Genomic DNA, 27,285 nt, shown 5'->3' with positions numbered 1-27,285 from the left:
CCTGTGCAGGAAAGAACTGCAGATGCTGGTTTAAATCGAAGATAGACACAAAATGCTGGAGTAACTCAGCGTGACAGGCAGCATCTCTGGAGTGAAGGAATGGGTGACGTTTCTGGTCGAGACCCTTCGGACTATCAAAAGCTCTTCCTGTATGCAGGATAGCAATTTTTTTAAAGTTAAATAAGAGTAGGCAGTGATAGGAAAAATTAAAAATGTAAAATTATAAGGAAATGATGTCTAGAAACTGATTTGCACATCATCCAAAAGGCATTGTGCAAACAAATATTAACAGAGGATCTATAATTTTGCATGCATTTCTGGGTGTGAAAGATGGTTGCTAAGCATGCACTTTTAACGTGTGAAACTCATACCCATAATATATTCCTGGAATGCGATGCCCAAAATCTGGTTGTGGTAGGATTCCCAACAATATTTATCTTAACTCTGATAGAAGTCGTTTTATGACAGAAAACAAATAGGTTTTATTCATGATGAAGGCTCAAAGTGAGTGTTATTTGAAGGGTTGGATTTACAGCATGAAGCAGACTGCAGCCTAACTCCATCCACACAAACAACAAGCAGACTGGTCAAGCTGAACCCCATCATCTTTGGCACTAAAAGTCAGGCGGTTATCCCTCAAAACTAAATGGCCAGAAGAAATCCCATCGTTCTGTGTCCATTCGATCAGAAATAAAACTGGTGAAAGCCATCTGACAAAAGAGGGGTCTTGACGCGAAATGTCACCTATTCCTTTTCTGCAGAGATGCTGCCTGTCCTACTGAGTCATTCCAGGTTTTTGTGTCTACAAAAGGGACTCATGGCAGGAGGTTACCAGGTTATGCAGCATCTGTGGAGGCAAATGTACAAATGGTCAGGAGAAGGGTCCCAACCCGAGACATTATCTGTCCGTCTCCCTCCACAGATTCCAGCGTCTGCAGTCTCTTGTGTCTTCATGGCAGGAAGTTATGGGGAGGCATGCGTGTGGGTGTGAAAATAGACACAAAGTGCTGGAGTAATGCAACGGGTCAGGCAGCATCTTTGGAGTGAAAAAGAAGAGGCGATGTTCCCGGTTGGAATCCTTCTTCTGACCAAGAGTAAAGGGGCTGCTCCATTGTGGCAACCTAATTGGCGAGTTTCGAAGAGTTTAGGAGAGTTTGAAAAAATGTCATGTTGAAGACCTCCTTCAAATATGTAGAAGACCTCCTTCAACCTCCTTCGACTATGTTGAAGACCAGCTTCGACTAGCTACGACTAACTTCGGGAAAATTGGACACCGAATAGTGGAGAGTGAAGACGACCTCCTTCGATCTCCTTCGACCTCCCTTCGACTATGATGAAGACTATCAACAACTACTTTCGACTACCTTCGACTACCTACGACTAACATGCCGACCTGCTACGACTAAACCTATGAGCACGAAAAGTATCGATTTTTTCCATGGTGACGTTTTTTTACTCGCTGGCATTTTTCAACATGTTGAAAAATACGCCGCGACCTAGCAGAGGCCTCGAGTACGCGGGGACTACTCTCGAGCATGAAGGAGAGTTACAAACACCTCCTACGACCTCGTGTCGACCATGCTGCGAGTATGAGTCAATACAATACAATACAATTTATTTATCATTCGAACCTCATTGAGGTTCAAACAAAATGTCGAGGGCAAACTCGCCAGAACTCGCGGATTAGGTGGGACAGCCCCTTAACGGTGGGAGAACGGGTTCCTCACTCACTGATAGAGCTTATTTTGACAACCGAATGCATAAGAGAACAGCAAAATGTTTTACTTGGCTTAATCAGCAGAAACAGAGAGCAAGGAACTTGAGGCAAAGTTTCTGAGAAGGACGGTGATCACAACTTTAATAATTTAAGCCTCCTTAGAGAGCAATGGAAACATCAATGTGATTCTTTCAAGGTCAAATCAGAGTAAACCTCACTCTACATATCTTGCACATATGATGTTTTGCTGGTCACCACTGCATTGCAGAGATCATGAACAGCTCGACTGGCAGAGTGAGGATCATTCCATTTTTGATGAATGCAACTCATGCGCTTGTATCTGTAGGGAGCTTTACCTGTAGCGCACACTTGCCAAAAGTGCAAAACCTCACACTCATGCCTTTAACAAACAGCTTGCTATCAAATTCCTGCCTTGAAGCTCCCTCACACAACAAAACGGTCACCAGCACTCAATCTACTTCACGCCAAGATGATTCAGGCAATCATTCACGACTGATACTGCCCAGTGGATGAAAGAGTGCTAGATATATGGTGTGTGACCCTACACCAACTACTTCATGTGGTTAGCACTGATGGAAAAGTGCCATTGACGTGGTCAATTGAATCTCTAACAACGGTTGCTCCTGAACCCGTGCAGTGCTATTCAAGATGGGTGAAGAAGGGTCTTGACCCAAAGTGTCACCCATCCCTTCTTTCCATCCTGCCTGTCTTGCTGAATTATTCCAGGATTTTGTGTATATCTTTGGTGTAAACCAGCATCTGCAGTTCCCTCCTACACAGTGCTATTTCAAGGTTTGGAATGGGCAGTGACAGATTTACGGTTTAGTTTATGGTCACGTGTTCCGAGGTACAGTGAAAAGCTTTTGTTGCGTGCTAACCAGTCAGCGGAAAGGCAATACATGATTACAATTGAGCTATTTACAACGTATAGTTACATGATAAGGAAATAACGTATAGTGCAAGGTAAAGCCAGCAAAGTCCGAGCAAGGATAGTCTGAAGGCCAGAGCAATGAGGTAGATAGTAGTTCAGCACTGCTCTCTGGTTGTGGTAGGATGATTTAGTTACCTGATAACAGCTGGGAAGAAACTGTCTCTGAATTTGGAGGTGTACGTTTATCATACTTCTGTACTTTTTACTTGATGGGAGAGGGGAGAAGAGGGAGTGGCCACAGTGCGACTTGTCCTTGATTATGCTGCTGGCCTTGCTGAGGCAATGTGAGGTATAAATGGAGTCAATAGAAGGGAGGTTGGTTTGTGTGTGTGTGATGGCCTGGTCTGCGTGCACAATTCGCTGCAATTTCTTGCGGTCTTGGATGGAACTGTTCCCAGACCAAGCAACGATGCATCCTGATAAAATGCTTTCTGTGGTGCATCTGTAGAAGTTGGTGAGAGTTGTTCGGGGCATACCGAACGTCCTCTGCCTTCTAAGGAAATAGAGGCGTTGGTGTGCTTTCTTGTTTGTTGCTTCAATATGGGTGGAAAACGTTTTTTTTTGTTTAGAGACTTTAGAAAAATTATTGTGGGCATTAATAACGGTATTTTAATGCCAGAAAATAACACTGTTGTTGAAATTCTGGGCCCATAACTCACATCTTTCAGCAATAACTTATATGAAGCAAAATTCAGATCCTGGGTTAGCATCCATGGCACTTTAATTTGCAAATTGGAATCCGTGGAAACTTTCCAACTAACGTCTTGCCAGCAGTTGCTGATAGATGGTGTGAGCTGCCACATGTAACCTCAACAACATGGTTGAACGACGCCGAGTAATTAATGATTACAATTTAGTAAGACGAACTGGAATGTGGCACCCTGGAAGATTCTGTTTGTTACTCTGATATTTCCAAATAACACTGTTTGACTTGTATAAGTCCTTTGTGACATTGTAAGATATCTGCAACTCAAAGGAGCAGTAAACCCTGAGCAGCTATTATTCTCTCAAGATCCAATTGATTAAATGAAGGCTTTGGAAAGCATTGGGTACATTCAGCTCCATGTCTAAACGGACAGATTTCTTGTATGCTTGCCAGCTGATAGAAAGTCATAGAGTGATTCAGAGTGGAAACGGGGCCTTTGGTCCAACTTGCCCACACCTGCCAACATGTCCCAGCTACATTAGTCCCACATGCTTGTGTTTGGTCCACATCCCTCCAAACCTGTCCTATCCATGGTGTTCCATGTGTCGAAAGTGTTGAATGTTTCTTGGGCAACTTAGAGGAATTTTGGTTTCTTCTAAGGCCTTGGAATTAATAATGGATGCTGTTACAATGGGAAAATGATACAGAAACCTTTCAATCAAGAGACTATCATAGTGGTACCATTGGTCAGAGTCAAACCTACTGCCATGTCTTCAGGTAATGTGTCTTGGTCCCAACTAAAGAGTTCTAAATTCCAGTACAAGAAATAATAGTGATGTTTCACCGGCAAATGGCTTGATATTCGGAATGATTTCCTCTGTACTTTTCTGGACCCTCTATGGTAGAGAGATTGGTCTGAATGTAACAAACTGGTAGTCATTCATTCTTTAATAGCAAAATTAGCCACATTATTAAGAGCTTGAATTACTGATATGTCATGGAGTTTATTAAATCAGCACCAGGAGTCTTTACTCATTGTGGAGTAAGTATCAGGGAAGCATTAGCTTTTAGTAGGTAGTTGCAAAACCTACCTTCAGCGGGGCTGCAGATCTGTCCCAGCCCGTGTGTGTGATTTTGGCGCCGTTGAGAGGGGGGGCGGGTTTAAAACACGATTTTCCCTAGGCTATTCAAATCGAGGTTGTTCAGCCTACTTAGTTGCTGACGAAAAATCGCTGGGAGATTCTTTCGCTGGAGCTATTTTTAAACGTAATTGGTTAATTTAATTGTTATAGTAGGTTAAAAATTATCCTCTAAACCCGCGACCGCCGACAACGGGACGGATCTCATGCAGGGGACAACGGAAGGTAGGTTGTTTATTTTTACATTAAAAAGGGCTTCTTAAGATCCCTTTATACAAAGTTTTATGTTGCGAGTAGCTAATTTGGGGCCCCATTAAATCCCGCAGTATTTTTCTGGGCATATGGGGTACAAATCTACCACAATGGGAACGTTCCAAACCAGCGCGTTCCACAGAGTTCCACAGGATCCCACTCGAAAGCTGATTTAAATGGCCATTAATTTACAGCAATTGAACACTAAATTCCTTCCATTTGGCCTATAAATTAATGTAAATGAGATTTAAAAATCATGTTTTATTGTGAATTCTTTGTGAATGTCATTTGGATACTTAGGCTATTTAAAAATGTTAATCTTTTCTTAAGAAATGGATAGATGTTTAGATCTAGTAATTAAAGTTTGGAATTAGCTACAATTGGGTAACTAACTAATTATATGCTTTAATTTCAGGTCATCCAAATAAGATTGTTTCATATTTGTTTCAGAATGCTTCAATCTATAATAACTGAAAATTTCTTTCAGCTCTCTTAATGTTTAAGAAAGTTATGGCCATTTCACTGTCCTCGATCACAGCTTTTGTGTTAAGTCAATGGAAAATCAATAGGGAACAAGATGCTATTTCCGAGTATAAAAATGGCCATAACTTTTTTAATACTGAAGATATGAAAGTGAATTAGGTGTCAAATTAAACTTATTTTTGTGCTTTATCTGATGGGATAAATTGCAGACTTGATTTTTAAAATCTCAAAATTTTGTAACATTGCTACTTTTAGAATAAAAGCTATGAGGTTACAAATGGAATCCGGAGATCCAGCTCAGCTCTTTCATTTCTTGATCGTGTCATGTACAGATACTCATTGCCTGTTTGTCTGAATATATTGGCACAGTGGAAAGTTTGAAAGTTTATTTAAAGCTAATTCAGATTGGTCTGGAACAATTCTAGAGAGTCTTTCCCGCTGTGGTTTGGAGTATGTGGGTGTTAATCCAAGAGTGGGAGATGGGTTAGGGTTAAAGGTGAGAGTTAAAAATTCCTGCACCTGCATTTGCCCATATTGGCGGGGACATGCAGGTGTGAATTTAGTCTAACCAGTAGGGAATGTGTGAGAATGTACTGTGTGTGTGTGTGTGTGTGAGTGTATGTACGAGTGTGTATTAGGCATTGCTGTGTACATGTTGATCTGGTATACTCCCTTGGTGTTGGTGGCTTGGTGTTGACACAACTGTGTCAGTTTGCACAATTTGTTTCAGTCCAGCGTGCACATGCTTGTGTCAGTCTGGTGTGTGGATTAAATCCGACCTGTGTATCTGTGACAGTCTGCTCGTTGTGTGTGCTTGCGTTGCTTTGATGTGCGCATGTGTGCCTGCACGTCAGTCTGGTGCTGATTTTTCTGATGTTTCTTTGTGATTTTGTGTTCGCTATTTTCACAGGCCCCCTTCATCTCTTGTTGCAGATGAGCAGCAAGCGCTCAAGCAGCTTCCGAAGAGCAATATCCAATGGACACCGGAACCTGCCACGTGAATTCTTGCTCGACGAACCTGGCCTAACCTTCTACAAGCGTTTGGTGAGGCATGTAGCATATGAGATCCTGCCATGTGAGGTGGACAGACGCTGGTACTACAGCCAGTATCGAGGTTGCCCACCACCTCTCTTCATGACAGTCCTCACCATCATTCAGGTTGAGTATAGCCCTGCCAATACATTGTCTCTTTTATATCGCTTTCCCTTTTTAAACTCAAAAATGATGACAGCAACTATTAGAAATTAACTCCAAAAGAGCTTGCAATAAATATCTGTAATCTTGCTATTCTGAATGAAAATTAAAGAGGAAAATCCACCAATGCTTCCAAATATATGAGGTGGGAAATGATTGAGTCATCCTGGGAGCACGAGGAGATGCTGCTGATTTTCTACCAGTGAAGATTGATCTGAACTCCTTCATTTTTTGTCATCACTTCACACAAATGTCAAAATCCATGCTGAAATATCTGTGGATAGACACAAAATGCTGGAGTAACTCAGCGGGACAGACGGGTCTGAAGAAGAGTCTCGACCTGAAATGTCACACATTCCTTCTCTCAAGAGATGCTGTCTTTCCCACTGAGTTATTCCACCATTTTAGACAATAGACAATAGATCTATAGGTGCAGGAGTAGTCCATTCAGCCCTTTCGTGCCAGCACCGCCATTCACTGTGATCATCCACAATCAGTTCCTGCCTTCTCCCCATATCCCTTGACTATCTCCGGTGTAAACCACCATCTGCAGTTCCTTCCTACACTTGAAATATCCAATTGTGAGATTATCGAAGTTCTCTCATCTTGGAGTCATTGTATGATCCTGGGACATTCTTCCTCCTCCAGACACGCACAAGCACACCCACACACACGTGCGTGTATAAACATGCATACGCGCACACACAGCTATTTATTGGAAACCACTTTATAATGTGGTTAAAAACCACCAATCAATCAAGTAAGATGGTGTGATTAAGGGACGAGAATTTATTTTTAAGAGCTTCTTTTATGTACACATTGATTCCAAATAATCCAAAATGGGGCCAGGTTCTTGCCAAGGACCAGCTACTGCCTCACAATAATGAACAGATTGTTGGCAAAGATTTGAATGGAATGTGCAAAAGCTAAACGCCCCATAGATGTTGTTGTTACCTCTGTGTAGTTGGAGTGGGAAAAAGAGGAAAAATTGAGAAAATTAAGTGGCTTTTTATTAATCATGCAAGTACTACGATCATTGAAATTTGAATAAATCTTAATACTTTTCATATTAGGAATTGTTTCTGTATCGTGGTCTATAAACTGAAATCTGTCCCAGCTTGAGGATCTGGAAACTTTAAATATGTGTAAGAATTCTGAGAAGGATGAAGCAATTGAGACCGGTGCCAGAATCTATCCCAATATAATCATTTAAACTTCAAAAGTGAGCCTTATGTTAATATATTATAGATTCCACAGAAAAATATAATTTCAAATATAATAGAATATAAAGTAATAATATAGAATATATTTAAAAATAAAACGATATGTCATCAAGTCATCCTGTCCCAAACTTTTTAAATACTTCAAAATATGTTTTCTTAGGGAAAATGTTCCCAATGTTGGGTGAGTCCAGAACCAGGAGTCACATTTTAAGAATAAGGGGTAGGTCATTTAGGACTGAGATGAGGAAAAACGTTTTCACCCAGAGAGTTGTGAATCTGTGGAATTCTCTGCCACAGAAGGCAGCGGAGGCCAATTCAACGGATGTTTTCAAGGGAGAGTCAGATATAGCTCTCAAGGCTAACGGATTGAAGGGATATGGGGGAAAAAGCAGGAACGTGGTACTGATTTTGGATGATCAACCATGATCATATTGAATGGCGGTGCTGGCTCGAAGGGCTGAATGGCCTACTCTTGCACCTATCTTCTATGTTTCTATGTTTATTCCTGGCTTGTTGACTGAGGTATTGTTTGAACAATGTATTTCTTTTTGCAATAAAGATTCTTTGAGGGGATTGTAATCATTGAAAGTCTGAAATGAAAAAAATAGGTATAACACTTATAATGAGACTTCTTTTTCCTGCAATGTAGAATTAGTATGTTATCATATTTAGTTCTTTTTATACAACATTGAAAATATTGTAACTTAGGCAAATATCAGTGGACAGTCTATATTAAATCAAAAGTCATTTTTGAATAACGAACATCAAGATTTGAAATTAAATTAACATTTTATTGAACTAAATTAAAAATCTATTTAATTACCAGAGGAATAGGACAAATTGACATGTTAATTTTTTCCCGTGAAAATCTCACTGATTTTGAAGTGTAGGCCACAAAGTTTTAAAGCCCTGTCCCACGGTACGAGTTCATTCCAAGAGTTCTCCCGAGTTTGCCCTGATTCAAACTCGGAGATTTACGGTAATGGCCACTCATCGGTACTCGGGGCTCTCGTGGACATTTTTCAACATGTTGAGAAATCTTCATGAGTCCACCCGTGCTTACCTGCCGTTAGCGAGTCTTCCCGAGTACCTGCCGTTAGCGTTACGAGCCGCTAAGAGACGTCCCCGAGCTCCGACTTACCCGCTACGTTCATTCTCTGCTTACCACGAGTTTGATTTTTTTTAATCTCGGGAGAGCTCTTGGAATGAACTCGTACCGTGGGACAGGGCTATTACTGACCGTTGTGGAGTAAATTTACCTATTTTTCATAGTACTTTTTCAATGACGCATTAGTTTAAAGAGATACCTCAGATCCAAAATCATTAGCATCAAAGCACATTTAAAATAATTCTCAACCTAAAAACCAGCAAACATTTTATAAAGCACTGAGATGAATTAGCATATTATATTTTTAAAGTGTTATTCCTTCTTATTTTCATTCATGATGCTTAGGTATTTTTATCTGAGGGAACTATGACCTACATGCATTTTTGAACCCATAGAATAAATATAGTTTACTTGTCATTATAAATGCTCTCTTGCATCAGTGCAGGAGCAGGTCATAAATATCTCGACATGTCGAATCAGTTAAGTTAATTGTGGTGGCGAAGTCTGCAGAACAGCGCAACTTATGAATAAAGGCATCAACGGAAATCTCAAGGTCGCATTTGCTTGCACATTGTAAATAGTGGTGAATGGCAATGAATTTCTGCAACAATGTGAAGACATATAGCATGGAACCAGACCCTTCAGCCCAGTTTGCCTATTCCAATCAAGGTGCATCATCTATACTTGCCCCGCCTGACTGCTTTTGACCTATATCCCTCAAAATGTTCCCTATCCATGTACCTGTCCAAATCTCTTTTAAATGTTGTTATATTTTCTGCCTCAACCACTTCCTACGGCAGCTCATTTCATATACCCACCACTGTCTGTGTGAAAAAGTTGTCCCTCAGATTCCTATTAAATCTTTACCCTCTGGTTCTTGATTCCCCTACTCTGGGTAAAAGGCCCTGCACATCTAAATCTATTCCTCTCATGATCTCATACACCTTTATAAGATCACTTGTCATCACAGTTAAGGAAGCTTATTCCTTGGAGCTCCAAGGAATAAAGTCCTGGCCTGCCCAACCTCTCCCCATAGCTCAGTCCTTCAAGTCCTGGCAATCTCCTTGGAAATCTTCTCTGCACTTTTTCCAGCTAAACAACATATTTCCTGTTTCACGGTGAACAAAACTGGACACAATATTCTGGTTGTGGCCTCACTTTAACATCCCAACTTCTATACTGAATATCCTGACTGATGAAGGCCAATGTGCCGAAAACCTTCTTGATCAGTTTATCTATCTGTGATGTCACTTTCAAGGAACTGTGTACCTGCTCTCCTAGGTCCCTCTGGCTCTGCAACACTCCCCTGTGCTCTGTCATTTACATATCTGGTTAGACTTCCCAAAGTGGAACACCTTACATTTATCTCCATTAACTATTCCTCTGCTCACTTGCCCAACTGATCAAAATCCTGCTCTAACCATTGATATTTATCATTGCTATATACAATAACACCCACTTCAGTGTTATCTGCAAATTTACTAATCCTGCCTTGTACTTCTCATCCAAATCGTTGATATAATCATTGACATGCATTATTTCAGAAAGGATTTCAGAAAAATCCAATGATACATAGTACAATTAGAACTTGGAAACAAATAAAACAGAACTTAAAATTAATAAATCTATCTCTGCTAATGCCAATAGCCAATAGCCAATAACCCTTCGTTTAAACCCTCAATTATAGCTAAATCATTTACACAATGGGAAAGAACGGGAATCAAAACGCTCGGAGACTTGTATGAATTAGGAAAATTATTACCATTTCAACAATTACAACTGAAATATAACTTGAAAAATAATCAATATTTTAAATATCTTCAAATCCGTGATTATCTGAAAAAATATACAAAAGACTATTATAATATGCCCCCAGACTTATTAGATGAAGCCATGAAGATAAAGGCTGAATCAGCAAATCTAATATCATATTTATATAATATTATATTGAATATAGAAATACCTACAACAGATAATATTAGAAGAGACTGGGAACAAGAATTAGCTATAAAAATTTCAAAAGAGAGCTGGGATAAACACTTATTATATGTGCATAAATGCTCGATCAACGTACGGCATACTCTAATCCAATATAAAACATTACATAGACTATATTATTCAAAAACTAAAATAAATAAACTTTTCCCCAATGTCTCACCCATTTGTGATAAATGTCAGTCACAAGAAGCTAACATAGCACACTCTTTTGTTTTCTGTATAAAAATCCAAAAATTCTGGAACGAAATATTTGAAATCTTCACAAAATTATTTAAAACAAAACTACTACCCAAAGTAGAATGGATCATTTTTGGAAAATCGGAAGGTAACCCAGAATTAAATATGTTTCAAAAGAATTTACTTAATTATGGGCTAATAAAAAGCTTATACTTAAATTTTGGAAAAATGCTCCAATACCAACAACAAAAATGTGGATTTCAAACATGTTCGAAACATTACACTTGGAAGAGATGAGACTCCTCCTAGCAGGCAAAGCAGATCACTTCCAAAAGACGTGGTCTGCATTTATGGAACTATTACAAGCATAAGGTGCAATAATAAGTTATAACATAAAGGCTACCAAGACCTGGAAACGGGGGGTATAAAATAAATTTTTAATAAAAACACGGTTGGTATATCCTTTTTTGCAGAGTTTTGTGTTACAATAGAGCGATTGATTTTCCTTTCTTCTTTTTTTTTCTTTTCTTTCTAGGGTCTTATTTCTTTTCTTTGCTTCCTTCTCGAATTCCTTCCCTAAGGGGTTCTCTTCTCCCAACACTTTCCTGCACCTTCACGATTCTTGCTTACTTTCCTTACTTCTTTTATTTCTATCTTTTTTTAAGCTCAAAAAATGAAGTGGTACAACATAATGTAATAAGATATATGCGATGTATTAATGTGATTTACTGTACTGCTAATAAAAATTAAATTAAAAAAAAAAAAAAGAAAGGATTTGTTTTTACAAAACATCTTATTGTGACTGCAGAACCTCTCAAAATACTTTAAATCAAATGACAAGGGACATACAGCAAGATTTGATTTTGAATAGCAATACACCTTAAGTGTTAATGATGCAGCCACTATATGTGCTACAGTTGGAAGAGAATGGCTAGGTAATGATAGTCAATAGACAATAGGTGCAGGAGTAGGCCATTCGGCCATTCGGCCCTTCGAGTCAGGATGGCTTTGTCCACAACAGGGATTTGATTTAGTTTTTTTTTGAGTTGACAAAGATGATAGATGACTTTAGGGCAGTGGATGTTGTCTACATGGATTTTAGTAAGGCATTTGTCAAAGCCTCCCATGGTAGACTAATCCACAAGATTAAGATGCAAGGAGTCCATGGTAACTTGGGCATTTTGATTCACAACTCTTACTCAAAGAAGGCAGAGAAGTGTTGAGGAAGGGAATTATTCTGGCTGGAGGTATGTGGCCAGCGGAGTTCCACTGTTGTTTGTAATGTATATAAACGATGGACGTAAATGTAAATGAGTTGATTAGTAAGTTTGTAGATAACCTACAACTGCTGGAGTTGTGGACAGTGAGGAAGACAGTCAAAGTAAAAGTGGGATATAGATCAGTTACAGAAATGGGTGGAGAAAAGGCAGATGGACTTTAATCCGAGCAAGTGTGAGATGTTGCACTTTGTGAGGCCGGATGTAAGGGGAAGGTATACAGCTGATGGCAGAATCCTTAACACCATTGATGTAGTGAGGAATGGTAGGGCTGACACAAATAGATTGAGTGGTAAAGAAGGTGTATGTATGCTTACCTTCATTGGTCAATACATTGAGTATAAAAATCCGGATGTCATCTTGGAGCACGATAAGTCAATGGTTGGGTCACATTTGGAGTATTGTGCACAGTTCTGGTTGGCCCATGGCAGAAAGAATGTGGAGGCTTTGGGGATGGTCCACCAAAACATTAGACAGGATAAAGGGCCTGTCCCACTGTACGAGGTCATTCAAGAGTTCTTCTGAGTTCTCCCTTGATTCAAGCTTGTGTAATGTACGTAGCAGACACCTAGGTGTTTGTCGATGTCTCGTAGCGGCTCGTAGGAGTAACAGTAGGTACTGGGGAAATCCGGTAAACTCATGCCTTTTTTCAACACTGTGAAAAATGTCCACGAGTGAAAAAATACTCTTGATGAAAACAATTGTTACTTTTTACTCGTACGAGCCCCTACGTACCCGCTAAGTGCATTACACAAGCTCGAATCAGGGGAGAACTCGGGAGAGCTCTTGAATTACCTCGTACAGTGGGACAGGCCCTTTAGCTACAGGGAGAGACTGTTGGAACGGACTTGGGTTGTTTTCCCTGGAACGCTGGAGGTTGCGGGGAGACCTGGCATACGTATATAACAATCTGCGAGGCATAGATGAGGTAGACAGTCAGAACCTTTGTCGCAGAGTGGGAATGTCATACACTCGATGCTAAAAATTTGAGAGGGGCAACATTTAGAGGAGATGAGCATGCAAATTATTTTTATACAAACAGTCGTGAATGCCTGGAATGCACTGCCAGGGATGGTGATGTTGGAGGCAGGTATGATTGTGGCTTTTAAGAGTCTTTAGATAGGCATATTAATATCCAGGGAATTCAGGGTATGGATCATGTTTAAGCAGAGGTGATTAGTTTAACAGCATCATGCTTGGCATGGACATTGTGGGCTGAAGGGCCTGTTTAGATGCAGTTCTGTTCTATTTGTCTATTGAAAAGGTACATACGCTAATATTGCCCATAATTTAAATTGCCCTTTTTGTTGTTGTACAGGGCATGTGACAATCAATAAGTTGCACAACAAAGTTCTGTGAACATTAAATGAGACGGACATTGAGCTGATCTTTGTGCCAATGCAGCTTGAGATGGGAGTTTGCCTAAAAGATTATTTTAACTTGTTCTAAGTATGTAGGTAGTTATTAATTGAGTCCATGGGCTTTGTATTTAATAGGTCTGCTTGGGGTTTGGGCTGTGCAGAATACTCGCTTTTTGTAAAGTCGGGCTGGTGTGGCCTAAATGTAAATTTCTCTGCCAAAGGCTGGAAGATAGAATATTCAGTATATAGAATAACTTGGAAAGAATTTTTAAAAAATGTCTGTGAACCTGCAAATTATTTATTTTGATTGTATTTATTTATTTATTTATTTATTTATTTATACACATTTGATAGTCTGCTTTTTACCATTCCTTTTAACTATGTTTCATAGATTGGAGGGTTTGATTTGTGGAGATTTTCTGGAGACTGGATGGAATGTGTAGATCGCTAATGTTAATTTCTCTTCCAGATTATTATATTTATCTGCTATGGGGCCATGCTGAACAAGTGGGTTCTGCAGACTTACCACCCAGACTACATAAAGAGTCCGCTGGTCTACCATCCGGGACATCGAGCTCACGTCTGGCGATTCTTCACCTACATGTTCATGCATGCTGGGTAGGTCGGACAAATGTTACATGCCTTCGATTGATTGTGTGAGACCCAGTAAGATCCTGATAACGTTGATAGCCAGAGGAATGGAATGCTGGAGCAAAAGTGCCGGGCACATTGTCCCTCATTTAAAAGATGTTCCACCCTGCAAGTATGTGCGGGCATCCATCTAATGCGCTGTCTACTTTCCCCTGTGGCCACAGATATCCGCACTCTTTCTTGCTGCCCTATCTTCTGCGGGCATAAAGGCAGCTAGACTAGCCTTGTGTTGCTAGAGGAAGCTTGTGCAGAATTCCCTGATTGTCCCGTAGCTCCAGAAATAACTAGCATAAAGACAGGGGCTCCCCTGGGCTAGGAATGACCTGACTTACAAAAATCTGACTTTACACAAATGCTGCAATACATTTTAAAGATTTGTTTCAAGCTGATAAAGAGAATAATATTTAATGTATTCATTAATGGCTGGATACAGTACATAGTACAATTAGTTTAATTATAAGTTGCATTCAGGTGTTTACTCGATGAAATGAATGAGTGATCCAATGCAAGTAGCCATAGAAAATGGATGTTACTTACTTCTGGAGAAATTGGCCGAGGGACAGTTCCCAGAAACAGAATGTTTAAGTAAACCAAGGATTGCCTGTACAGGGTATTCATCCACAGAACTGAGTACAGAGAGAATTATATGCAAAATCCCATCCACAAAGCTGTAAATTGTTATCAGTACAGATAATTCTACAAGCCAATGCTGGCTTTTTGCAAGAGCAATCCTGTTAGTCCCATTTCATTGTTATTCCTCTGCAAATGTCTATTTGAAATCCATGATTGAAGCTAGTTGCACCAACTTATGACATGGTGCTTTCAATTCAGGTCTGATAGATGGAAAAAAAGGTTTTCCTTGTTCATAACTTCATAGGAGCAGAATTAGGGCATTCAGCCCGTCGAGTCTACTCTGCCACTCAATCGTGGCTGATCTATCTTTCTCTCTCAACCCCATTCTCTTGTCTGCTCTCCATTAACCCTTGACACCCTTACTAATCAAGAAGCTGTCAATCTCAACTTTAAAATGACCCAATAACATGACCTCCACAGCCACCTGTGGCAATGAATTCTACATCCACTCTGTCCAGGCCATTCATTATTTGGTAAGCTTCAATGAGATCCCCCCCCAAATCCTTCTCAACTCCAGTGAGTACAAGCCCAGATCGATCGAACGCTCATCATATGCGAACTCACTCATCCCTGGGACCATTCTCGTAAATGTCTTCTGGACCCTCTCCAGTGCCAAGTATGTGGCCTACAACTGCTCGCAATATTCCAATTGCGGTCAAACCTGTGCCTATTAAAACCTCAGCATTACATCCCTGCTTTTATTCTAGCCCTCTCGAAATGAACGGTAACATTGCATTTGCCTTCCTTACTACCAATTCAGCTTGTAAATTAACCGTTTGGGAATTCTGCCCCAGCATTCCCAATGTACTTGTTAGTGTTTTGTTGGTCACTTTAAGCATTTGTTTTCTCATTAATGACTTTCCACCAATTTGAACAATTTCTTTGCCACGACCTGGTTTTGAACACTCCTTCCAAATTTCTTCTCAATCTTCCTTCTCCAAGGAGAGCAACCCCTGCTTCTCCCGCCTGTCTGTATAACGAGTCCTTCATCCTGCGGCCATTCTCTTAGCACTCCTTCATTTTCTTCCCTTCATTTGCTTCCATAATTATAGTGGCCAGGATTGGGCACAACAACCTAATTGCAAGTGAAGCAGTGCTTCAGAGAAGGTCAATACACTTCTTCTTCTTCTTGCGTATGGCATGCAATACAATATTTATTGTCATTTGAACCTCAGTGAGGCTCAAACGAAACTCTATTTCTACAGCCATACAAACAAAAATGATTACTACTAGACACACAACCAATTTAATTCACACAAACATCCATCACAGTGCATCTCCTCCTCACTGCGATGGAAGGCAAAGTCTTTTCTCTCCCCTGCTCACCATTTTTCTCCCGACGTTGAAGCCCCATGTTGAAGCCCCAAGGGGGCGACGGTGAGTCCTAAAATTGTAGGATGCACAGCTTAAAGTTGTAGGACAACTTGTTCTATTTGATCTTATTTGATTGTGCACGCCGGGTTGATTGCATTCGTCGAAACAGGGCGGACCACGTGAAGGTTGCAATCTCCCACCCCCTCAATACACTTTATTCTTGGACATCCTGCGCATCATCTTAGATTCATAGTGTAATCTCCGAGTATCTTAAAACTGTCTCTACCTCTCCGGCCACTTTCTAATATTCAGGTATAATTTAGCTTGGTCTCTCTGTTTGTTTACTTTCATTTAGTATAAGGATAAACATTTTCACACAGAGAGATGAGGAAAAACATTTTTACCCAGAGAGTTGTGAATCTGTGGAATTCTCTGCCACTGGAGGCCAATTCACTGGATGCTTTCAAGAGAGAGTTAGATTTAGCTCTTAGGGCTAATGGAAACAAGGGATACGGAGAAAAAACAGGAACGGGGTACTGATTTTGGATGATCATATTGAATTGCGGTGCTGGCTCGAAGGGCCGAATGGCCTACTCCTGCACCTATTTTCTATGTCTATGTTTTCTAACTGTACCCATTCCATTTTTTCGTTTCTTCCTATCTAAATGTTAATTTCACACTAATGGGCCTTTCCCACTTAGGCGACTTTTTAGGCAACTGCAGGAGACTCTGCGATCGCCACAAGGTCGCCACATGTTCACAGGTAGTTGCCGGGGAGTCGCCTTCATGGTCGTGACGGGTTCCTGCACTCTGGGAATTAGTCGCGGCCTCATTATGGTCGCCGTGAAATTTTCAACATGTTGGAAAATTAGCGGCGACTAGAATAAAGCCGCCATGGAGAGCAGCGAGAGGAATCGTGCCGTAGATGAGTCACCAGGAGGTCCTGGTGGGTTTGCCAGGTTCTCGTACATTGTAGCCGGTGCTGACCGGTGAGTTTCATTGGCTCATTGGGAAAAAAAAAAACGTAAGCAGTAGTTTTACGAACCAAGGAAAACCGACCAGTAATGTTAAATGTCCGCCGAACTTCACAGCCGTGTATCTCTCGCTCTTAAACGTTGTGTCCGCTCCATCTCCCCCCTTCTCGCCCCCCCTCCTCTCTCCCCCACCCCCTCCCACTCCCCCCCCTCTTTTAAAGGACTTACCTTACACTGTGCTTTAGCCGTCCTAATTGTAGCATCAACTTTCCTGTTCATCGGGTATCACCTTGGCCTTGCACCGTGAATTTCACTCAGACAGCGCTCCCCCCGCTTGCCCTGTCCCCCACCTGCATAATGGGTTGGTGAAGGAAGCGATGTGTGTGAGTGTGTGTGTGTGTGTGTGTGTGTGTGTGTGTGTGTGTGTGTGTGGAGGTGTGTGTGTGTGTGTGTGTTTTGTGTGTGTGTGTGTGTGGTGTGTGTGTTTGTGTTTGTGTGTGTTCATAGAAACATAGAAACATAGAAAATAGGTGCAGGAGTAGGCCATTCGGCCCTTTGAGCCTGCACCGCCATTCAATACAATCATGGCTGATCATCCAACTCAGTATCCCGTACCTGCCTTCTCTCCATACCCCCTGATCCCTTTAGCCACAAGGGCCACATCTAACTCCCTCTTAAATATAGCCAATGAACTGGCCTCAACTACCTTCTGCGGCAGAGAATTCCAGAGATTCACCACTCTCTGTGTGTAAAATGTTTTCCTCATCCCGTTCCTAAAAGATTTTCCCCTTATACTTAAACTGTGACCCCTTGTTCTGGACTTCCCCCAACATCGGGAACAATCTTCCTGCATCTAGCCTGTCCAACCCCTTAAGAATTTTGTAAGTTTCTATAAGATCCCCCCTCAAACTTCCAAATTCTAGCGAGTACAAGCCAAGTCTATCCAGTCTTTCTTCATATGAAAGTCCTGACATCCCAGGAATCAGTCTGGTGAACCTTCTCTGTACTCCCTCTAAGGCAAGAATGTATTTCCTCAGATTAGGAGACCAAAACTGTACGCAATACTCCAGGTGTGGTCTCACCAAGACCCCGTACAACTGCAGTAGAACCTCCCTGCTCTTATACTCAAATCCTTTTGCTATGAATGCTAACATACCATTCGCTTTCTTCACTGCCTGCTGCACCTGCATGCCTACTTTTAATGACTGGTGTACGATGACACCCAGGTCTTGTTGCATCTCCCCTCTTGCCCAATCGGCTACCATTTAAATAATAGTCTACTTTCCTGTTTTTGCCACCAAAGTGGATAACCTCACATTTATCCACATTATACTGCATCTGCCATGCATTTGCCCACTCCCCAGCCTATCCAAGTCACCTTGCAGCCCCCTAGCATCCTCCTCACAGCTAACACTGCCGCCCAGCTTCGTGTCATCCGCAAACTTGGAGATGTTGCATTCAATTCCCTTGTCCAAATCATTAATATATATTGTAAATAGCTGGGGTCCCAGCACTGAACTTGCGGTACCCCACTAGTCACTGCCTGCCATTCTGAAAAGGACCCGTTTACTCCTACTCTTTGCTTCCTGTTTGCCAGCCAGTTCTCTATCCACATCAATACTGAACCCCCAATACGCTTTAAGTTTGTATACTAATCTCTTATGTGCGACCTTGTCGAAAGCCTTCTGAAAGTCCAGATATAACACATCCACTGGTTCTCCCTTATCCACTCTACTAGTTACATCCTCGAAAAATTCTATCAGATTCATCAGACATGATTTACCTTTCATAAATCCATGCTGACTTTGTCCAATGATTTCACCATTTTCCAAATGTGCTGCTATCCCATCTTTAATAACTGATTCTAGCCGTTTCCCCACTACCGATGTTAGACTAACTGGTCTGTAATTCCCCGTTTTCTCTCTCCCTCCCTTTTTAAAACATGGTGTTACATTAGCTACCCTCCAATCCTCAGGAACTACTCCAGAATCTAAAGAGTTTTGAAAAATTATCACTAATGCATCCACTATTTCTGGGGAAAGTACTCTGGGATGCAGCCTATCTGGCCCTGGGGATTTATTGGCCTTTATAAATTCAATTTACCTAACAACTTCCCGGCTAACCTGGATTTCACTCAGTTCCTCCATCTCATTTGACCCCCGGTCCCCTTTTTTCCGGCATATTTTTTCCTGTCTTCCCAGGAAGACAGAACCAAAGTAGTTATTCAATTGTTCTGTCATGTCTTTGTTTCCCATGATCAATTCACCGGTTTCTGACTGCAAGGGACCAACATTTGTTTTTAACTAATCTTTTGTGGTCTTCAAGATCTATAAAACTTTTGCAGTCAGAACCTCCCTGCCAGTTTTTCTTTCATAATCAATTTTCCTTTTCCTAATTAAGCCCCTGCTCCTCCTCTGCTGGTCTCGAATTTCTCCCAGTCCTCTGGTAGGCTGCTTTTTCTGGCTAATTTGTACGCTTCATCTTTTGTTTTGATACTATCCCTGATTTCCCTTGTTATCCACGGATGCACTACCTTCCCTGATTTATTTTTTTTTGCCAAACTGGGATGAACAATTGTTGTAGTTCATCCATGCAGTCTTTAAATGCCTTCCATTGCATATCCACCGTCAACCCATTAAGAATCAATCGCCAGTCTATCTTGGCCAATTCACGTCTCATACCCTCAAAGTTACTTTTCTTTAAGTTCAGGACCCTTGTTTCTGAATTAACGATGTCAATCTCCATCCTAATGAAGAACTCAACCATATTATGGTCACTCTTGCCCAAGGGGCCACGCACAACAAGACTGCTAACTAACCCTTCCTCATTACTCAATACCCAGTCTAGAATAGCCTGCTCTCTCGTTGGTTCCTCTACATGTTGGTTTAGAAAACTATCCCGCATACATTCCAAGAAATCCTCTTCCTCAGCACCCTTGCCAATTTGATTCACCCAATCTATATGTAGATTGAAGTCACCCATTATAACTGTTTTCACAAGCATTTCTAATTTCCTGTTTGATGCCATCCCCAACTCCACTACTACTGTTAGGTGGCCTGTACACAACTCCCACTAGCGTTTTCTGCCCCTTAGTGTTTTGCAGCTCTACCCATATCAATTCCACATCCTCAAAGCTAATGTCCTTCCTTTCTATTGCGTTAATCTGCTCTCTAACCAGCAACGCTACCCCACCTCCTTTCCCTTTCTGTCTATCCCTCCTGAATATTGAATATCCCTGGATGTTCAGCTCCCAGCCTTGGTCACCCTGGAGCCATGTCTCCGTGATCCCAACTATATCATAGTCATTAATAGCTATCTGCACATTCAACTCATCCACCTTATTACAAATGCTCCTTGCATTGAGACACAAAGCCTTCAGGCTTGTTTTTACAACACTCTTACCCCTTATACTATTATGCTGAAAAGTGTCCCTTTTTGATTTTTGCCCTGGATTTGCCGGCCTGCCACTTTTACTTTTCACCTTGCTACCTATTGCTTCTACCCTCATTTTACACCCCTCTGTCTCTACGCTCACACATTTAAGAAACTCTTTCCCTTTAACTCCATCCTCCACTATCCCATTCGACACCCCACCCCCCCTTATTCAGTTTAAAACCACCCGTGTAGCAGTGGCAAATCTGCCTGCCAGAATGCTGGTCCCACACCTGTTAAGATGCAATCCATCCCTTTTGTACAGTTCCCCCTTACCCCAAAACAGATCCCAGTGATCTAAGAATCTAAATCCCTGCCCCGTGCACCAGTTCCTCAGCCACACGTTCAGGTCCCGTATCTCCCTGTTCCTGCTCTCGCCAGCACGAGGAACTGGAAGCAAACCGGAGATAACAACCCTGGAGGTCCTGCTTTTCAGCATTTTTCCGAGCTCTCTAAAGTCATGCTGCAGAATATTCATCCCCTTCTTTCCGACATCGTTTGTGCCGACATGCACTACCACTTCCGGATGTTCACCTTCGCCCTTGAGGATTTTCTGCACTCTGTCTGTGGCATCCTGGATCCTGGCACCGGGAAGGCAGCACACCATCCTCGCATCCCGTCTGTTGCCGCAGAAACCCCTGTCCGTACCTCTCACAATGGAGTCTCCCACTACAATGGCGTTGCCTACCTTAGATCTTTTTGGTTTTGGCTCAACAGTCCTATTCGCATCACAGGCCAGTCCACCGCTCACGTCTTCTGTCCCAACAGCTTCTAAGCGGGTGAACCTGTTCACAAGAGGTACCACACCCGGGGACGTTGGCATTCCATGCTTCCCTCCCTTTCTCACTGTCTCCCACCTTCTCTCTTCCAGTACCTTAGGTGTAACAATGTTACTGTAGGACTTGTCGAGGAACGACTCCGTTTCTCGGACGAACCGGAGGTCATCCACTTGCTTCTCCAGTTCCCCAACACGGTCCTTCAGGAGCTCTACCTGGATGCACTTCTTGCATTTGTAGCAGCCAGAGGCACCAGCGGTGTCCTTGACCTCCCACATACTGCAAGCATCGCACTGAATCAGCTTGCCTGACATCTCCTTCTTTCGTCTCTACCCCTCAAGCGTATTGCGTGGTCTCCTCGCCAAAGACTCACAGGGCACTTTACTCACAAGGCCGCTCACTCACTGCCGCTCCCTAAGAGCAGTCTTGCTTAAATTGACTGATAAATTCCCTGATTTACCAATTTATAAACCAAATTCCTCAGTTTTCAACTGTTTTCCCGGCACTGACTCACTTCTCTCCTCCCACTCGGGCTAGAGCCAATCAGTCTGATCTCTTACTAATCTCCTCCTGCTGTTGCTCCCAAATCTACAGCAGTTCTGAGTAAAGTCTGCCTGTGCTTGGCTTCTACTTTTCAACTGTTTTCACCCCTCTGACTCACTTCTCTCCTCCCACTCAGGCTAGAGCCAATCAGTCTCTGACACTCTGACAGGCGCCGTTCCAGTTGCCGGTTTTTCAGGCGACTACCAGCAACTTGACAGTCGCTGGCAGTCGCCTGAAAAATCGCCTAAGTGGGACAGGCCCATTAGTGTGTTAAATTTTATCTGTGCATTCTAACAACATTTTTGAAGTTTATCACTATCTTCCTCACTGTTTAGCAAATGTCCAATTTTGTATCATATACAATTGGCATTGGTCCAAGTCATTAATCTGTACCATGAAAAGCTATCGATCTGGACCAATCCCTAGGGAATGCCACTATGTACCATCTACTGGTACACGTGACAATAAACTAAACTGAATTAAACTACCAGTCCAGTAAACAATTATTCACCATTACTCTCTATTTCTTCACCCTCAGCCAATGTCATATCTACTTTGTCATTCCTCCTTCATTCCTCAGTCTTCAATTTTTCTGACAAACATATAATATGGCAAGCGCCTGATGAAAGCCCGTGCACACATCTTCAACTACCTCTATTACCTCATGAAAAAAACATTTACGTTGGATAAATACAATTTGTCTTTAACAAATTTGTGCTGACTTTTCTGTATTGATCCACACTTGTCCAAGTGGCTGTTAATTTTGCCCAGGATGATTGGCTCGAGCTGCTTTTGCATTGCCAAGGTTAAGCTGACTAGCCTGCATTCACTGCGCTTATCCTTGCAACCTTTATTTGATCAAGACAACAATATGTGAGTGATGAATCAATTAGTGACACAGAATAACAATCATCATTGCGTTGGAAGATTTAGATTTAAAAAAAGATTGGGAACAATCTACAGTGTAGTACTTATCTGGGGGAAGGCTTATTTAAGAAGATTAAAACATATATGGCTGGATGAATTGGATTGAAAGATTGGCAGGCAAAAATCTAATCTGACCTTTAAATAGATGATTGTTCATGCACAATGGAGATGCATTCTTACAAGGGGGAATGGTAAATCAACAGCAAACTGAGCGCCGTGGATGATGAATGAGCAAGCAAAGGCAATGAAGCAGGGAAAAAGGGTGTATGGCAGATGTCAGGTTGATAATACGTGAGAGTCAGACTGAATAGAGAAATATTAGAACAGAAGTGGGAAAGGAAATAGGAGATGCAAAGAGCGATAATGAGAACAGGCTGACAGCTAAGATAAAGGAGAATCCAAAAGTTGTAAATAGGCACATTAGTCGTAAATAAGGGGCATGGACAATTAGGGGGAAAAAAGGCACAATACACAGTAGAGCTTCCTTGCACTTTCCATTACCAGAGTATGAAGATGCTACTGAAGTTACAAAAACTGGATGTCACTGAGATATCAGATGAGCTGAAATATTTCAAATGCTTTCCCTCTCATTTTCTGGTTCATCATAGAAACATAGAAACATAGAAATTAGGTGCAGGAGTAGGCCATTCGGCCCTTCGAGCCTGCACAGCCATTCAATATGATCATGGCTGATCATCCAACTCAGTATCCCGTACCTGCCTTCTCTCCATACCCTCTGATCCCCTTAGCCACAAGGGCCACATCTAACTCCCTCTTAAATATATGGAGCTTTGCTTGTTGAAAACACATAATCCTCCGAAATTTCCGCCATCTCCAACGGGATCCCACCACTAGCCACATTTTCCCATCTCCACCCCTTTCCGCCATCCGCAGAGCCCATTCCCTCTGCAACTCCCTGGTTAACCCATCCCTTCCCACCCAAACCACCCCCTCCCCAGGTACCTTCCCCTGCAACCTCAGAAGATGCAACACCTGTCGCTATACCTCCTCCCTCGACTCTGTCCAGGGACCCCGACAGTCCTTTCAGGTTAGGCAGAGGTTCACTTGCACCTCCTCCAACCTCATCTACTGTATCTGTTGTTCAAGATGTGGACTGTTATACATCTGCGAGACCAAGTGCAGACTGGGTGATCGTTTCGCGAAACACCTTCGCTCAGCCCGCGTGAACCAACCTGATCTCCCGGTTGCTGGACACTTTAATTCTCATTCCCATTCCTACACAGACCTTTCTGTCCTCCGACTCCTCCACTGTCAGAGTGAGGCTAAACGCAAATTGGAGGAACAGCATCTCATATTTCACTCGGGCAGCTTACAGCCCAGTGAATATTGATTTCTCTCACTTCAGGTAGCCCCGGCATTCCCTCGTTCTCTATCCCTCCCCCACCCAAGCTGCACCAGCTTCTCGTTCTCACCCAACTAACAGCTACCAATGGCCTGTTTCCTTTATCATCGTTACTTTTTTACACATCTTTCATTCAATGTTCTTTATCACCCCACATCACCATCTATATCTCTTGTTTCCCTTATCCCTAACCAATCTGAAGAAGGGTCTCGACCCGAAACGTCGCCCATTCCTCCTCTCCAGGGATGCTGCCTGTCCCGCTGAGTTACTCCAGCATTTTGTGTCTATCTCTAAATTCTATTTCTGCGAATACAGGCATGAAGCCCAAGTAATAAATTCATTCTACTTCTTAATCTCTTTCCAGCTGCCTAAGATTGCCTGCAGGACCTCATCTGTCTTTGCGCCTGTTTTATTATTGGTCCCACGCTGGTGTGTCACTGTGGCAAAATCAGCTCTTGCTCAAGTCTCAGAAACACTTTCTACATTTGTGACACTTTCTTCACTTGTGTTGTCCAGGGCACAAGAAACATTCTGTAATGATCACAGTGCACGCGTGTGCATTTAACAGGATTAAGAACCTCTGGCTTTCCTCAAGCCAACTAAAAGTTACCATCAAGACCATGATGACCTGTATCCAGATTCCCTGAACTGTTTTATTTACTTTCATTAGACACAGCTTTTATTTCATCGATTACTTTACTACAAATAAAGTATTTAATTGTAATAAAAAGGACCTTTAGATCCTGGTTTATCACTCTGGCAATGGAGGAGGCCCAGGACAGAAAGGTCAGTATGGGAATGGGGAAGGGAGTTAAAATGGTTAGCAACTGGGAGGTCCTGTAGGCCTTGACGGACTGAGTCTATGTTTGATGTACAGGAGCCCACATCGGGTGTAGTAGATGATGTGGGAGGAGGTGCATGTGAACTTCTGTCCCACCTGAATGATGTGTTAGAAGCAGAGGCTGGTGGGGTGAAAGGTGAGCACCAGGGGAACTCTGTCCTTGTTGCGTCTGGAGGGGGAGTGAGTGCAGAACTATAGGCCACAGAGGAGACGTGTGTGAGGGACCCATCTATAACAGAAGGGGGCAAAATCACATTCACTAAAGAATGAGGACATCTCGGGTCAGCTTGTGTGGAAAACCTCATTTTGGGACCAGATGTGGCAGAGATGGAAGAATTGGTAGTAGCGGATAATGTTTCAATTATTCATTCATGAAAGTATTACCTGGACTGATTTCCAATTATCTTGAATTTAGCCCATTGTCCTAACTTAGAGAGGAAAATAACTGTACTTCTCATCAGCCAATCAACCAACGCCTGTAGCCCCGTCACTCTTGTCAATTTCACTAATTTTTATGTCTATCATATCCATGCAACATATTTCTGATATATAAAATGAAAAATTGTAATTGGTCGGATGGTGTGACATTGGAGTATGTAAAGACTGCCCCATTTAACCATCTAAAAGTACCTTGTTCCCACCAGCACATGGGTTCTTCATCATAGAGTGATACAGTGTGGAAACAGGCCCTTCAGCCCAACTTGACCACACCAGCTTCTTGCTCCACCCACAACTTGGTCTGCGTTTGGTCCATATCCCTACAAACCTGACCTATCCATGTACCTGTCTAACTGTTTCTTAAACATTGGGATAGTCCCTGCCTCAACTACCTCCACTGACAGCTTGTTCCATACACCCACCACCCTTTGGGTGAAAAGGTTACCCCTCAGATTCCTATTAAATCGTTTCCCCTTCACCTTAAACCCATGTCCCCTGATCCTCGATTCACCTACTCTGGGCAAGAGATTGTGCATCTACCCGATCTATTCCTCTCATGATTTCATATACCTCAATAAGATTGCGCCTCATCCTTCTGCGCTCCAAGGAATAGAGTCCCAGCCTATTCAATCCCTCGCTATAGCTCAGACCCTCTGGTCCTGGCAACATAATTGGATGCCACTGCTCATTAAAGAGTATCAAACACAAATGACCCTGAAGGCTAATTATCATTGTGTGCACCTCTGTAGGTTCCTGAATACACATCATAATTAGCTTTCAGATGATACTCTAGAGCAGTGGTTCCCAACCTTTTTTAGTTCATGGCCCCCTTGGGCTCTTTAATTTTTCTGTGCCCCCCCCCCCCCGACATTATTAGCGGAAAAAAAGTGGCCCCCTTCATTGAACCTGTGGCCCCCTAAATCCCCAAATTTTTCTGTTGCCACCTAAATCCCCAATTTTTTCTGTGGCCCCCCCTGAAATTTGCCATGGCCCCAGGTTGGGAATCACTGCTCTAGAGCAGCATTTCTCAACATTTTTACCCTTGTGGAACCCTTGAAGTAATCTCAGGGATCCTCTACATAAAAATGATTATATATCTTTATTAATCTCTTTCTTTCTCTTTCATAAACTTAAAGTTCACAAGGCAAACATAATATATTTTTCTGATAACTGGTTTAAGCAAAAAATAACTTACTTTTTTCTCAAGTTTATTGACAATGCAAAAAACAAAACTGAAATCAAACTGCTTGTTCAAAACTGAAGCAAATAAAGGCAAACAGAAGAACTAACCTTGGAGGAGAGAGAGAGAGAGAGAGAGAGAGAGAGAGAGAGAGAGAGAGAGAGAGAGAGAGAGAGAGAGAGAGAGAGAGAACAACACACATAAACCTTTCATAAACTAACAAAAACATACACAAATAAACTTGTGATAAACTAACAAAAATAAACATAAACATACTTATATTTTTTAAATTCATATAACATTCCTAAATGATAGGTAAAAATTACTAAATAACTTGGGTGAATGAGGGACTGTACCTGGATGCCAGGAAGCACAGACAGGACTGCTGGAGACCGTGCATGTGTCTGTACTCGAGTGAGTCACTTGATGATACACAAATCCGTCACGTACAGCTCCTGTCCACTGACCACTAAAGGCCATTTCACACTGGCGCCGTAGAGACGTCATTAAATATGACGTCGCTGAATTTGCCGTACGTGTATAATAAAATTACGAATATGAAATTAGGCTAATCATATGTAAATGCATTTTGGGTCATTTTGTTATGACTCAAAATTGCATTTACATATGATTAGCTTATTTATCACTATTTCTCTCGGATCCTCTAGCGACCTCTCGCGGAACCC

At 42.0% G+C, this 27,285-nt stretch overlaps 1 protein-coding gene across 2 annotated transcripts in view; it reads left to right on the top strand.

Moving 5' to 3' along the window:
* Positions 1-27,285, top strand: part of rhbdl1 (rhomboid, veinlet-like 1 (Drosophila)) — a 286,461-nt gene that overhangs the window by 175,123 nt on the left and 84,053 nt on the right. Inside the window, exons 3-4 of one of the 2 annotated variants that reach the window (XM_055651799.1) lie at positions 6,123-6,347; positions 13,997-14,145. In XM_055651799.1, the coding sequence (XP_055507774.1) occupies positions 6,123-6,347; positions 13,997-14,145 (374 nt within the window). Of the gene's footprint in view, positions 1-6,099; positions 6,348-13,996; positions 14,146-27,285 lie in introns of both variants that reach the window. The other variant, XM_055651801.1, reaches the window with a different exon arrangement.

Source organism: Leucoraja erinacea, chromosome 20, assembly GCF_028641065.1.
Source record: "Leucoraja erinacea ecotype New England chromosome 20, Leri_hhj_1, whole genome shotgun sequence".
NCBI classification, from domain to species: Eukaryota; Metazoa; Chordata; class Chondrichthyes; order Rajiformes; family Rajidae; genus Leucoraja; species Leucoraja erinaceus.
The sequence above is the reverse complement of the archived record's forward strand: the minus strand, read 5'-3'. Positions and strand labels throughout refer to the sequence as shown.